The sequence below is a fragment of the Engraulis encrasicolus genome, chromosome 16 (assembly GCF_034702125.1).
Source record: "Engraulis encrasicolus isolate BLACKSEA-1 chromosome 16, IST_EnEncr_1.0, whole genome shotgun sequence".
Taxonomy (NCBI): domain Eukaryota; kingdom Metazoa; phylum Chordata; class Actinopteri; order Clupeiformes; family Engraulidae; genus Engraulis; species Engraulis encrasicolus.
In genome coordinates this window covers 23,428,594-23,442,778 of record NC_085872.1, presented here as the reverse complement: position 1 = coordinate 23,442,778, position 14,185 = coordinate 23,428,594, and the positions used below count along the sequence as shown (strand labels likewise).

The window sequence follows — 14,185 nt, the reverse complement described above, 5'->3', positions numbered from 1 at the left end:
ACTCGGCCCACTTCTGCTGCAGCCAACGCAGACAACAGATAATTTGCAGCAGCCAGAAACGGAGCGCCTCGACCTACAGAAATATATCCAGGCAGCGCCTTGGGTCTGTGAGCTGCCCCGGAGCCTGTTTGTCTCCATTCCCCCTCGCCTCGCCTGGCTCTGTGCAGGGAGGTCTGTCTGCGCTAAGAGAGGGCTATGCAGTGTGTCCAACGGCCATATCATTTAGCATTGCATAAATGTAAATGTGACTCAAGCAAAGGTCAATAGCCTGTGCAGTCCATCAGACACCCTCTCCTGCCAGCGCGAATAGCTTTTATTACGCTCATTAGGGGGAGGCCAAGGGTTTAACACCTTGTCGGCTCACGTTGTAATTGAAGCTATTCATAAGTGAGTAATGCCATTATACTTTTAACCACTGTGACTGCATAGTTATGTTCTTATTAGCCAAACCGGTGGTTCTGAGGTGCGTGACTGCCACAGTCACATGCCTGTATATTTGAGTGCCAACCGCAAAAAAATGTGGCACAATGGGTTAGTCTATGGGGCCTCTATGTTCTGTGCATCACAGTCAGAGAAGTCCAGATTTCACTCTGCCATGGCACTGGCCACAACTGGCCCTTGCCCCATCTGCACACACTCTCCAGCAAACCAATTTCATGCCACAGTCACCTTCATCCCATTTGAATTGATGTGACGCATTTTCCACACCAGCGAGTCCTGTTTTGATCCTCTGATTGGAATGGCCTGCTGCTGAAGTCCATGTGTGGCCCTTTTCAATGATTTTGCACAACTGCTCCTTTGTCAGCTGTTGGCTGGTGTTCGCCATTGCTGCACAGTAATAGCCATCTCCTACGCACAAGTCACTTCATGGTACAGACAGTAAATGCATAGCGTATGGCTTACTGCTGTTCGGCCGATGGCCCCATTTAGTGCTTTCACTTCAGCCTCTGATGGCTATAGAGCTGAGGTTCCAACAACAACAAAACTACAGGAAGCAACATGCCACAACTTGCCGTTAAAATACCAATGTGTCCTACTGGTAGACTGTGTCATGGTAGGACACAGGACCAGCAATGAAAAAAGCAATGCCGGTTTTGTTTCCTCTTGGCTGATCCCTTCGTTCTAACACCATCGCAGCAGTTGTGAGCTCTATTGCTCTTTTTGGGAGATGGTGACGAAGATGGTGATAATGAATAATCCACTCAGAAAAGAAAAGCGTTGTGAAGCGGGGGTGTTATAATAATAATGAGTCAAAAAAAAGAAAAATACAGAATTACAGGCAACCTTCCTGGAATTTTCCCTGGAGCAGATAATGCTGCAAATCACATTTTAAACATGTTAAAATTACAGATCGCTATGTCCAATCTGCCCTTCAAACGCAAAGTGCAGTAACTACATACTTTGTCCAATTTGAGTTTAGACTGTAAATAACGTCATAACATCTCCTTTATCTTGTGACAAAGCCTCAGGGTCCAAATGTGTCCCGTTTTAGTGATGTTGCTGTGTCAAATTTGCCATAACGACAATATGCAAACCAATGCCACGGCTTTGAAGGCCTTTTTCTCAGTTCCAATGTTGGCATAGTTACTGCACTTTGCCTTTGTAAGGGCAGAAATATACAACGCAATTCGCATGAACCAAAAATATAATGGCCTGGAGCCCATACAGTACCTCGCCGGGAGTGGAGCTCTCACACAGGAACGTCTCGTACTCTATAGCAAACACAGGCGCGTTGTCATTGATGTCCATGACAGTAATCAGGGCTGTACCACGTCCAACTTGAGCAGGGTCGACTAGAAACACAAAAGAACAGGAGGGGGTATAGGACAAACGTAATTCATATGCATGAAACAACACTGGGCTTTTATTTCCGAATATCATTTGCTCCTTCCCTTGAGAATATGGTGGATACAACACTCGGCAAGCATGTCAGACAAAAATACGCTGCTTAAGATCGGCAGCAAATAAACATTTCGTCTTCCCCTGACAAACAGTATGAGATCTCACTGCATCAAAAAGAACTCGGTTACAATATTGATTTTGGGTTGATTGAGGATCAGACAAAGTCGTCGCGAAGTAGCATTGTGATCATGTGTTTATTATTCCAAAGGACAAGTTACCTCTCGGTTGCCATGCTTGATCCACTGCTTTAAAAAAAAAAAGCAGCAAAGGGTAGAAGGAAAAAAAAAACAGTTGTTACAGGAGAAAGGCGGGTCAAGGTCTTTGTGTAAGTGTGTAGGCTCTCGGCCCAGTGCGTACTGGAGCAGATGCTGTTGTGGAAGGGTAGGGGTGGGTGGGTAGGTGGGCTTGTGGTGGTGGGAGAGTGATGCTGGCATTTGGAAACGACACCCTCAGTGAACCTGAGGGGCTGAAATTAGGCCAGCGAGACGAGAGAAGAGCAAGCGCTGTATCGTGCTTTTAAACATCAGTGAAGCTGGCGCTCTTTATCCTCGAGCCGAGGTGCTCAGGGGACAGGTGGTAAATTTTCCGACAAAGGCACGCCGGTGATTGATGCCGCTATACTTTAATTCGGGCGATAAGCATCGGCGATGAATTCATCCTCATGTCCTCAAGTCCCCGGGGAGCTGTGGACAGTGGTGAGCTGCCTACAGAAATGAAAAAAAGGCCTAAAATGGTGGTTCGCCTTATGGATCTCATCAAACTGTTTGCAAATTAGGGGATATGGAAACAGCTGGGTGATTATTTGCAAACGGTGGTGGTGTGCTTTTAGGTGTGACTAGATTGCAGTCTGAATCGTAACGCTGGTGGAATGATCAACCGCCTTAACGGCAGCAGCAGTTTATTTTCACTTCGATTTTTTTCAAAGTTTTAATTACAGCACAACAATCTGCAATTTACTATAATGTGCACATGATGAAGACAGTGCCACCATAACAATGTACGTGATAAATGTTAGAGGCCTGATACTTGGTGTGTATGTGATAACTGTTGGTGACCTGAACCTGCGCCATTCAACTAAATACTTTCAGCATACATTGCAGGTTTTTGCACATCTTGCTACCATGGCACACCTGTGGAGGGCAAAAAGAACAAGTCAAGCAGAAGACTGGCATCTGCTACTGTATGTCATTTAATTGCGATGTGGAAGATGAATGTAGACATTTGGAGCTTGTGTATTTTGGAATGTGTATAGTGTATTTCTGATGTGTATTTATGTATTATATTGCATGTTTTGTATATTACATATTATACAGAGAGAGAGAGAGAGAGAGAGAGAGAGAGAGAGAGAGAGAGAGAGAGAGAGAGAATGTGTGCGCGTGTGTGTGTGTGTGTGTGTGTGTGTGTGTGTGTGTGTGTGTGTGTGTGTGTGTGTGTGTGTGTGTGTGTGTGTGTGTGTGTGTGTGTGTGTGTGTGTGTGTGTGTGTGTGTGTCTATGTGTCTGTGTGGGTGACTGATTGTGTTAAGTGGCCACCGGTTGCCCTCTAAAAGCGCAGAGCACAGCAGCATTTGTGAAGACTCCCCCGCTGCNCCCCTTTGAAAGGCAGGCTCATGTTTTTTACTCTGTTATATATTTTTATGACTTAAGATGGACAGCTGGGGGGGGTATTAAATTAAATATGAGTTGGCATTATCTATGCAGCAGCAGTGGTCAAGATCAAATGTCTTCTGTGATTGAAAGTCTGGGAATACATAAACAATCCTGTCCACACTGACAGTGAGACAGCGTTTTTTAAAATGTAATTTCAATCTGTTTGTTACATGATCGTCCCCCTCAAGCACATCCTAAATGGAGATGTTGAAGTTACCGCAGAAATACACCAGCGGCGATCTGAGCGAGGCGAGCGACGGAAGTAATTGACTTTGTATTGAGTCGCGCGACAAAAGCGATTCTGGAGACTAGAGCAATTTGCGAGACAAGCGCGACAGTTTGAAGTTGAAATCTTTTCAACTTTCTATGACGCAGTTCGGCGACAAGCCGCGACAGCCAATGACTGTATAGAGGTCAGTGACCACAGCCAATGGGATGGGAATGTTTGAATGCTTTGCCTTCTACCTGTACGGACATACTCTAGTCTCCTCAATCACTCGTATCGCTTGCTGCTGCACTCTGTCGCTTGAATCGCATCGCGCCTGGTCTATTCGCGCGGTTACAGAGGTAAGCCCAAGAGCAACAGAATGAGGGATTTTGGTTGACGTAAAGCATGCTCTGTTGCTGTTCATCTCGTCAGAAGAGCACACACTGAGACGTTCTTAACCCAACCTCAGTACCTACGATACATAGTGTGTGAACCGTGAAATATTGAGCACTTTTTAGCAAATTTGATTTAGCTATTTCATGAATCATCTAAAATAAAACATTAATACTGAATAGGTAAGTATGAGAGAGAGAGAGAGAGAGCGAGAGCGAGAGCGAGAGAGAGAGAGAGAGAGAGAGCGAGAGCGAGAGCGAGAGAGAGAGAGAGAGAGAGAGAGAGAGAGAGAGAGAGAGAGAGAGAGAGAGAGAGATGGTGAAAGCGAAGGAGATGATGGAAGAGAAAATGATATATGGGGAAATGTTTCACAGGTTTCTTTTCTTAAACAAGTTGTGAATACCATTTGCATATAAAACAGTTTAAAAAAACTACTTCCCAAAATGAGGTATCCAAAGTAGAATTTTCTACATTTACATGGGCTGTGATCAACAGCACCACTGATCCGACAGAGAAAAAAGACAAGCAAGCAAATCAAAGCCATCAATAATTTCCTCGGTGATAAAACAATAACATTCAATTTGCACAGTTCTATTTGAGGAGTAACACCACCAACAACGCCTTGTGTGAGAGGAAGACGTCTTCCACTCACACAAGACAAACAAATAAAGGCATTTGCAGGGCACAATGTTTACTTTCAAGCACAAATGTATGACTTCATATAGAGTCAATGTCTGGTTTCAATGACACCGCTGTGACTGAGTAGGGGAACTTGCAAAGGAAAACTCGCAAAGAATCTTTGTAGCCAAATTCAGTCAACAGCTTTGAAGTGAATGACTTCAAAGGGCATGGCACAAGACACATAATAGAAAACAACCAAAAACCTACTTGCGATCCTGTTGCAACTCCTCTGCTTTGAAGAAAAACGTGTCCAACGCACAAAACTACTTCATTAAAATATTTCTCATTATCCTTTAGCCGTGGCTGACATGAATTTAGCCATGCATTTTGAAATATGAAAACTAGCAAAGCTGCCAAGCACAAAAAGTTACGGCATAATTAGCAAAGATCAAAAGCTGTTACGTGAGATGATGTAAGTATATTTTTTACCGCAGGTGTTAACATTTCCAAAACGTCCCGCATTCACGAAAAAACTGTTATTATCAGTCTATGCAACTTCCTCAACTTTCTACTCTTTCTCAAGTCAGTTGCCGTACAGAAAAAAGGGGGCTTCTAAGTTAACTTCAACAGATGCAACAAGACCCTCAGTCACACGGCACAGATAAATAGAAAGGGACATTTCAATCTCCTTTGCCAAGAGCCACTGCAGGGACAGCAGATGCGGGTGACAATGATCTATGGTGTGGAGGCGAGCGCTACCTGCAAACCGCCATTAAGCTTGCGCATGTTCATGGATATTGAAGCAGGAATATTTAACCATTTGAAGTTATTATTATTATTATTATAACCTATCATCATTCAGATGGATGTCAGGTAAGCTTGCCTGCCAGTGGGTGGGGGGTAATTCTGGGCAGAGGGAAAGTTGTGCACGTGGACCCGTGTCTGTGTTCGTGTGTGTGTGTGCGTGTGTGTGTGTGTGTGTGTGTGTGTGTGTGTGTGTGTGTGTGTGTGTGTGTGTGTGTGTGTGTGTGTGTGTGTGTGTGCGTGTGTCCATGTCCTTGTGTGTGTGGGTGGGTGTGCATGCGTGTGTGTGTGTGTGTGTGTGTGTGTGTGTGTGTGTGTGTGTGTGTGTGTGTGTGTGTGTGTGTGTGTGTGTGTGTGTGTGTGCGTGCATGCGTGTGTGTGCGTGTGTTTGTGTGTGTGTGTGTTTTCCTTTCTGAAGGTCGTTCACTTGCAAAGTCAGCAGCTCAGATACTTTGAGTCTGCCGAGGTGGGGGAGGAAGCGGAGGTGGGGGTCTGAAGCTCAGTTGGAAGAGGTAAGTGACCTGGCCATCGGCTAGAATCAAAATGAGACTTCATCAAGCCCCATGACTTCTAGGGTGGAGGTAAGGGAGGATAGTGGTGGTGGAGGTAAGGGAGGATAGTGGTGGTGGAGTGGGGGGGGGGGGGTAAGGAGGAGTGTGTGTGTGTGTGGGGGGGGGATGCTTGGCCACGGTCACCTCTGGCAAATGGCATCTCTGCAGAGGACCTCCACGGAAGCTTTGACTTGGATCAACACATGGAGAGGACAGACGCAGGCAGGAAGACCTGAGCCCAGCACAGCACAGCACTGGCCAAGCCAAATCATTCATCTGTGCTGCTTAGCAGACAAAAACGCTGGCGTGCGTGTGACTGTAGGCAGCGAGTGCATGGCCTCACTGCGCCATTAGCTGGGACAGTATGCAAATATCGATCGCTAAAGGACCACATTCCTCTGCTAATTTAGTCCAAGCTGCACAGCATTTGGAATTTCAAAATCCATCCTTACTGTACTCCTGGGATGTTGATTTGTTATGCCTAACAATAAATACATCACTCACAAAAATATGTTACTCTCACAACATAATTTCTCAAATGATGACCCTAGGTAACATGATCAAGTCATACCACACACCATGACTGTATGCATGACGTTATATAAAAACAACAGGAATGAATGAGACAAACACTGGCCAGCGATGTATGTATATACTGTATGTACATATCATTCATGTCTGAAAAGTCTATATCACTCCATTGCTTAGACAATGCTAAATGTTGAAGTTTGACACACTCACCATGAATTTGCTTGGTTTTCACATCCACATGGTTTTTCTGGTTTAAAGTTGTGAAAAAATGCTTTCACTTAGATTTTTTTTAAAATGGCAGAACGATTTGGCAGGCAGAAATTGATATCACAGGTCTCTATTGAATGATGCAGACTTCCTTGGCAGAAGAATGAAAAAATAAAGACTAAGAACAGCCAGACAGAATGGATGCAGGTTCACTGGTTTTGCAACCCCCCCCCCTCCCCCCCCTCAATTGTCCATTTTCCACAACATGCAGATCGCTCTGCTTACTGCTCTGCTGGCTCTATTGCCTCAGACAAGAGCCGCTGAGCACTGCTATGCTTCATTACATTCAATGCAAAAAAAATGACAGTGGATGTCTTCTCCAATCTCACATACTGCAGTTAACAGGCAAGAACCACCTGAGCTACCTGCGCTCCTGAGGAACATTGCAGTAGTAATAATGAGGACGGTGTCTTTTTCATGTGGGCTACCGTAACTGACTCTACGACTCTCACTGAAAACTTTAAACTAAACTTGGAACATCTCCATTCCATTTTTTTCAGTCGTGGGCGTGAGGACATGGAAGATGACATGGAAGTGAAAGGTAGAGACAGAACGCTATAAAGGACTTTTAGGAAAAGCACAACAATTACCTCCTCTTAATGTATGTTCTCTACAAGTCTTCTGTTGTCCAGTCTTGCACTTAAATGTCTGTATGAGCACTGTCTATGTCCATACTGTCTTATGTCCATGTATGAGTACTGTCTATGTCTATACTGTCTATGTCCTTACCTAGATTAGTCTATGTCTGCATGGGAAAGCAAGAAATGTAATTTCAAATTCTTTGTATGACCGTGTATGTGCATGTAAAGAAATTGACAATAAAACCAACTTGACTAGAGGGAACTAACTCACGCGTCTTAATGGCGAGGATGGTGATGTTGTGCACCGCGTTGGCCTCTCTGTCCAGCGTCTTGGCTGTGCTGATGATTCCACTTGTTGCGTCGATGTCAAAGAAGCGCTCCAGGTCTGTGTTGCGGTCTATTGAGTACCTGCAGGATCGAAAGTACATCACTTTACAAAAGGGCTGACACCACAATGGTGGTTTTCAACGATGCACCTCCGCAACTGCAGCCTGTAGTCACTCAGTCTAGATGGAAAATTGACAAGATTTTAGTTCACAGCAACTGAGTAAGATGACTTGGAATGACAACATGACAAATCTCATTTGTTGAGTGCCCCCTTGTAAATACAGTATTTGCTTCCAACATACTGTATTTGACTCTATTTTAAAGGAAATCCGAGACATACTGTACAGTATGTATAATAAACCCATTGCAAACAAACGCAAATATAAATATGACAAATGAACAAGAACATAATGATAACGATATGCACACACTTAAACATCACACGTTCACATACACACACACACACACACACACACACACACACACACACACACACACACACACACACACACACACACACACACACACACACACAAACACGTACGTACGTGCATGCACACGCACATGCACACGCACATGCACACGCACATGCACATGCACATGCACGCACACACGCACGTGCGCGCACACACACACAACCTTATGGGACACTTGGGGTTATCGGGGTCGTTAGCCGTCGTAAGTAACACACAGACATGCGCATGCGCATGCACATGCGCACATGCACACACACACACACACACACACACACACACACACACACACACACACACACACACACACACACACACACACACACACACATACACAAACCACACACACACACACACACACACACACACAGACACACACACAGAGACACACAGACACACCAAAATCTTAGTCGTGAAACCAGTGTCTCACCTTATGGGACTCTTGGGGTTGTCGGGGTCGTTCGCCGAGACCGTGCCGATGGTGGTGCCCACTGCGGCGTCCTCAGACACCACCATTTTGCTGAGCGGCGAGGAGAACACTGGGGGCTCGTCCACATTACCCACGGTCACCCTCACCGTCGCCGTGTCAGTGAACATCCCTTCGCTCAAGTACCTGGTGTCAGGATATGGATTTGCGGCCTCAATCCTCAGGGAATATTTCTCTTTGGTCTCATAATCCAAATTCTGGTAGGCAAAACAAGGAGGGGGGGGGGGTGATGGGGTTGTAGGAGTTGGGGGGGGGGATTGAATTGAATGAAAAAAGACACACAAAAAAGGAAAGTATTCTTTGAAGAGAAAATCTTCAAAAAAAAAGGTTTTTACTTTTCAATATCTCTCCAAGGTGACTGTTTCGCAGACTATGGTGACCTTGTTCACTAAGTGAATCTGCCGCCTTGAAAGGTTCATTTTCTGGTCGTGAAATGCTATCATCCATCTCTCATCTGGGTATAGGTATTGACTGCTGCTCTAGTGACAAGCCAAATATTGATTTTAAGGCTCAGACACATTGCTTTAAAATGTTGAAATGGGTCCTTGGAACCTTATTTATCATTCTTCTCTGAAGCTTGCATGCATTGTACAGTCCAACTGTTTGTCCTGAACGCCAAACAAACAGCAGCGGGAATACATCTTTCTGTGAGCACATTTTTTAGAAATCAGATGTGTCAAAAATGCACACTTGAAATGATAGACACTAAGCTGTCTCTTCTGTTAATTGAGTAGGTCGGTGAATAAACATGACATTGTATAGTCTGCACAAGGCTCAATCAGGACAAGGCCCAGAATACCTTTAGTAGAGTGATGACTCCTTCCTGTGTGTCTTTGTCGGTAGTGACCTTGAACATCCCAAGGCCGTCTCCATCTATAATTCTGTACTCCATCTCTGCGTTGCGCCCAATATCTGAGTCCAGCGCCTTTATCTTGCCTACTGACGATGCTACAGGCAGAGACTCGGGCACCCAAAACTGATAGGATTCTACAATAGCAAAGAGAAGAAAAGAACATCACAATGCAAACAGCCACAGCCACAGGCGCGCACACACACACACACACACACACACACACACACACACACACACACACACAGGCGCACACACAGGCGCACACACACACACACACACACACACACACACACACACACACACACACACACACACACACACACACACACACACACACACACACACACAGATAGAGAGATAAAGGAAGAAAGAGAGAGAGAGGGACACAGAGAGAGACAGAGAGAGAGAGAGAGAGAGAGAGAGAGAGAGAGAGAGAGAGAGAGAGAGAGAGAGAGAGAGAGAGAGAGAGAGAGAGCAGAGAGAGAGAGTTATTGATGATACTATTTCCCGTTTCATATGTTTTCTGTTATGGCTTTTGGGTTTCTGTGACAACTGACTCTCCCACTTCTCAGCGTCCCCCCACCCCAACTTCTCCAGGTAAAGGTTTGCACACAGGAGACTGCTGTTCCAAATTCCTGACACAGTATGTAATAATTCAAGCTCATCCTTTACAGAGCCCATTTTAAATGAAAATTAATACAGAAACCGTAACAACATCTTCAATTAATTAAAATCTGGGATCAGGTCTGATGAGCACTGGAGCCATTAGCAGCAGTGGAGGAGGAGGTGGACTGTTTTGCTTTCGAGCTCTCCTTTTCATTTCCAAAGTACAATGTGTTGATTATCCTGATTCGGACAGAACGGCACTGCTGCCGCCGTATCCAGTACCTGTTCTGGCCTACGCATGAATTTGCATCAGCACATTAGTGCTGGATTAGACACGCTTGGCTGGTCTGTGTGTGTGTGTGTGTGTGTGTGTGTGTGTGTGTGTGTGTGTGTGTGTGTGTGTGTGTGTGTGTGTGTGTGTGTGTGTGTGTGTGTGTTGTGTGTGTGTGTGTGTTGTGTGCGTGTGTGTGTGTGTGCACGTGCGTTTGTGTGTGTGTGTGTGTGTGCGTGCGTGCGTGCGTGCGTGCGTGCGTGCGCGCATGCGTGCTTACTGGGCTGGAAGCGAGGTGGGTTATCATTCACGTCCGACAGGGTAACCGTCACCGAGGTGGTGCCAGAGAGGCCGCCCATCTGTCCCACCATATCCTTGGCCTGGATGATCAGCAGGTACTGTTCCCGCGTCTCGCGGTCCATGCCGTCGAGGGCTGTCTTGATGACCCCTGAAAATGACACCCTTGTGTTACTTTTGCCATGTTTTACTGTTTTTTTGGGGTTTTTTGAAAGAAAGGGCGTCTATCTGGCCTTTAGCCTGAGCTGAGATGGTGCGTATGAAGAGCAGCATGTTTGTCATGGGTCAACAGTGAATGGTGCAGGGTTGAGCTCCTGCTGGAGACAGTGGCATAGAGAGAAAGAACCAACGTGGTGTAAAGTGCGTAGCACCCTCTGAGGCGGGGGACATGGAATAGATCACAAGACAAGCCTGGTAGACCGGATGATCCTCCAAACTTTTCGCCAATGTTTATCATACTAATGCCTGGCTAATTGTAATGCATAAGTAAGTAATATGTGTTTATTGTATTCATATTGCTGTCCACATACATGAATCCATTCCATAAGCACGGCAAAATGGTTGTTTCGACAACTGTGTGGGTTTATTTCCAGCGAAGATCATGCGCTGTGAAAACAAACACACGAGCCAATAGGTTCTCGCTCTTATGTGTGTGTGGGACACCAGACATATTTTTCCAGCTTTGCAACAACTTCCATTTATTTAACAGCTAAGTCTTTACAAGCATTTTCTCTAGCCTGTATAACAACCACAGTAGTGCAGTTCACAAGCCACTGGAGCAGAGAAAAACAATCTGGGAGGGGAGTCTGTAAGTGGAGCTGCAAGCAAATATATTAAGTCATACGGCAGAGTTACTGGATTTGGAGGAAGGGACCACACAGGTCACCCTTCTCCAAATGTCTGCTCCACCAGCTATTCTATTTCTCTAAAATGAGCCATACATTTTAATTACAATTTCTTATGAAGACCAGGGATAAGCAGGGATAATATAAATTACCTTCCGTCTTAGTGAGCAAACTAGCCAACAGAAAAAAATCAACAACATTCAGATTTGCATGACAAAGGATTCAGTGGACAGTGGTACTAGTGAGATGTAGAGGGCCGATGTTGTTTGGGGGAGAAATTCAGAGGATTACGTGTAGGATTAACCTGGACTACAAGCCGACATGGACTGTGTAACAAGAGGGAACAACAACAGGCACACTTATCTCCCATTCACAACACATCATATTTGTATTTTTGAAGATATTAAATAAACATTAACAACAACAGCAACAAAGACAAATTATCTGCGGAGTTAAAAAAAAACAAACAATTGCATGAATTTGTATCCGACATCCCCAAAATCCAAACACACCTGTTATTTTCATTATTCCAGTCACTGCTGCACTTCTATGAAAGAAGAAATGTTGTGTTTCTTCTTTTATTCCTGTGTGTTTCCCCATTCTGAGCTGTACACCACATGCACCAGCACTGCAGCTCATGGGGAAGATACACTGCATCTGAAGAAGAGCCAGTAACACCCTTTACGCCAGTGTTTCTCAAAGTGTGGTCCGGGGACCACTGGTGGTCCGCGACAGAGCTCAGGTGGTCCGCAAGTGGATTTCTACTTTTCCAAGATGAGCTAGAAGTAGGCTATATTTGTACCACAATTACAATGTCAAACACATGGTAAGTCTTATTTCCACCACAATAATACAGGCTTGTAAATGTAAATAAAAAGTAAGTGATCTGCATTGAAATTAGCCGTGTCAAATTAGCACCCCTCAAATGTCAATTGACTTGACAGGTGGTCCCTGAACACTTTTTGGGGGACAAAGTGGTCCTCGGTCTGAAAAAGTTTGAGAAACACTGCTTTACGCTTACCAACTGAAAGCCTGGGGTAGAGGAGGCCTGAGGGCTAGTCTGGTGGAAACTCCTCAAAGTCTGTTCACACTTCATGGCAGGCTCAAAGCAGCTGCATTCATTTGCTCTGATTACCGACACATGGAATCTTACTGATCTACTCTAATCAAATGATCGGTGTGTTTTGTGCCGTGAAGAAAATTAGAAGCATGCCTTCAGTATGTGTCATCTTAAATTAGTGTGGCCGTGTATGCCTTTTTATTCAACTCCTTGCATAAATGTCACTGAGGGCTGTCCCCTTGCATGGGGGAGGCATAAATGCAATTTCGTTGTGCGCAGTGTTCACTTGTGTGCTGTGGAGTGCTGTGTCACAATGACAATGGGAGTTGGAGTTTCACACTGGGCTTTCTTTCTTCTTTCTTAAATGGCATGCCTGAAATGTTTCCGAGAGGCCATTTACATCTACAGAATATATTCAACACCCCCCGCCCCCCACCCCCCACTCCATGACACCCCCCTCTGATCACAATGCAAGACACATTTCACACAGATGATATCTATCTGCTTTGCCTGTGGGTGCTCAGACCTTCCTCCCACAGTACATGCTGCGATTCCCATCGGCCCCCTATTTATCAGCTGAGAAAACTGATCGAGCAAAGCCAGGCGTCTGCCCTTTGTCACCTCGGCGTGCGAGGAACATCAGAAAGAGATGAATGCAGCCGAATCAGTCAAGGGGACAAGTTCATGTCTTCCCCGCACAGAGGTGGAGTAGAGTAGAAGACGTTCGACCCAGCCAGCACCCGTGTCGAGACGAGCGGCTACCACGGCGAGACCCCTGACCTCTCCACAGTCGCCAGCCAGTTCGTTCAACACTCACTCCACCATGAGCTGTCACAGCACTCACAGCTCTCTCCAGTGCGCTAGGCAGGCAGGGCATGCATCTAACCCCAAGCAGAGCCACAGCTTCAGCATACGCTCCCCTGAACATAAAGGAGCCAGCTGCTTTTGCTTTATATGCCACCCCTGATCATTACCGTACACCAGCAACAACATCACACAGTGACACACAAATAAGTAGTTAGCCTATACTACTCCATGCTACGCTACTGCTCTTGCTGAGACAACCATTTTTCTCGGTGACTCGTGCATCTGTGAGGCAGGCTGCTATGCCGTCGTACACTCTCTCCAAGATTTATGGATCGCAGTACACCTGGCTGACTGCGCCTCCCACAGCTCTGTGGTCTGGCCAACACACTGCACTGCACTGCACTGCACGGGCCTATCATTGTGGTCAGGCCCATGTCATGTGTGTGCACACAGTCCCTCCCTAGTGGTACCCTGTGTTGTGCTTGCCTGCATCTGGAGGCATGCGGTTCATGAAGCAAAGTCATAACTCATGCCAGATGATGCCCTTTCAAGATACCAGCAGCACACGACAAGTAAATCATAAAAAAGCTGTACACACGTGCTGTATGGGTTCCTCGTAGTCTGGTTAAATTGATATCTTACCAAAAAAACTC

At 45.5% G+C, this 14,185-nt stretch overlaps 1 protein-coding gene across 1 annotated transcript in view; it reads right to left on the bottom strand.

The window, feature by feature from the left end:
• cdh7a (cadherin 7a) overlaps nt 1-14,185 on the bottom strand; it is a 64,369-nt gene that overhangs the window by 20,215 nt on the left and 29,969 nt on the right. The window contains exons 5-9 of the mRNA XM_063219039.1: nt 10,804-10,971; nt 9,593-9,780; nt 8,737-8,990; nt 7,778-7,914; nt 1,672-1,793 (exon numbers count right to left, since the gene is read on the bottom strand). Of these exons, the coding sequence (XP_063075109.1) occupies nt 1,672-1,793; nt 7,778-7,914; nt 8,737-8,990; nt 9,593-9,780; nt 10,804-10,971 (869 nt within the window). The remainder of the gene's footprint in view (nt 1-1,671; nt 1,794-7,777; nt 7,915-8,736; nt 8,991-9,592; nt 9,781-10,803; nt 10,972-14,185) is intronic.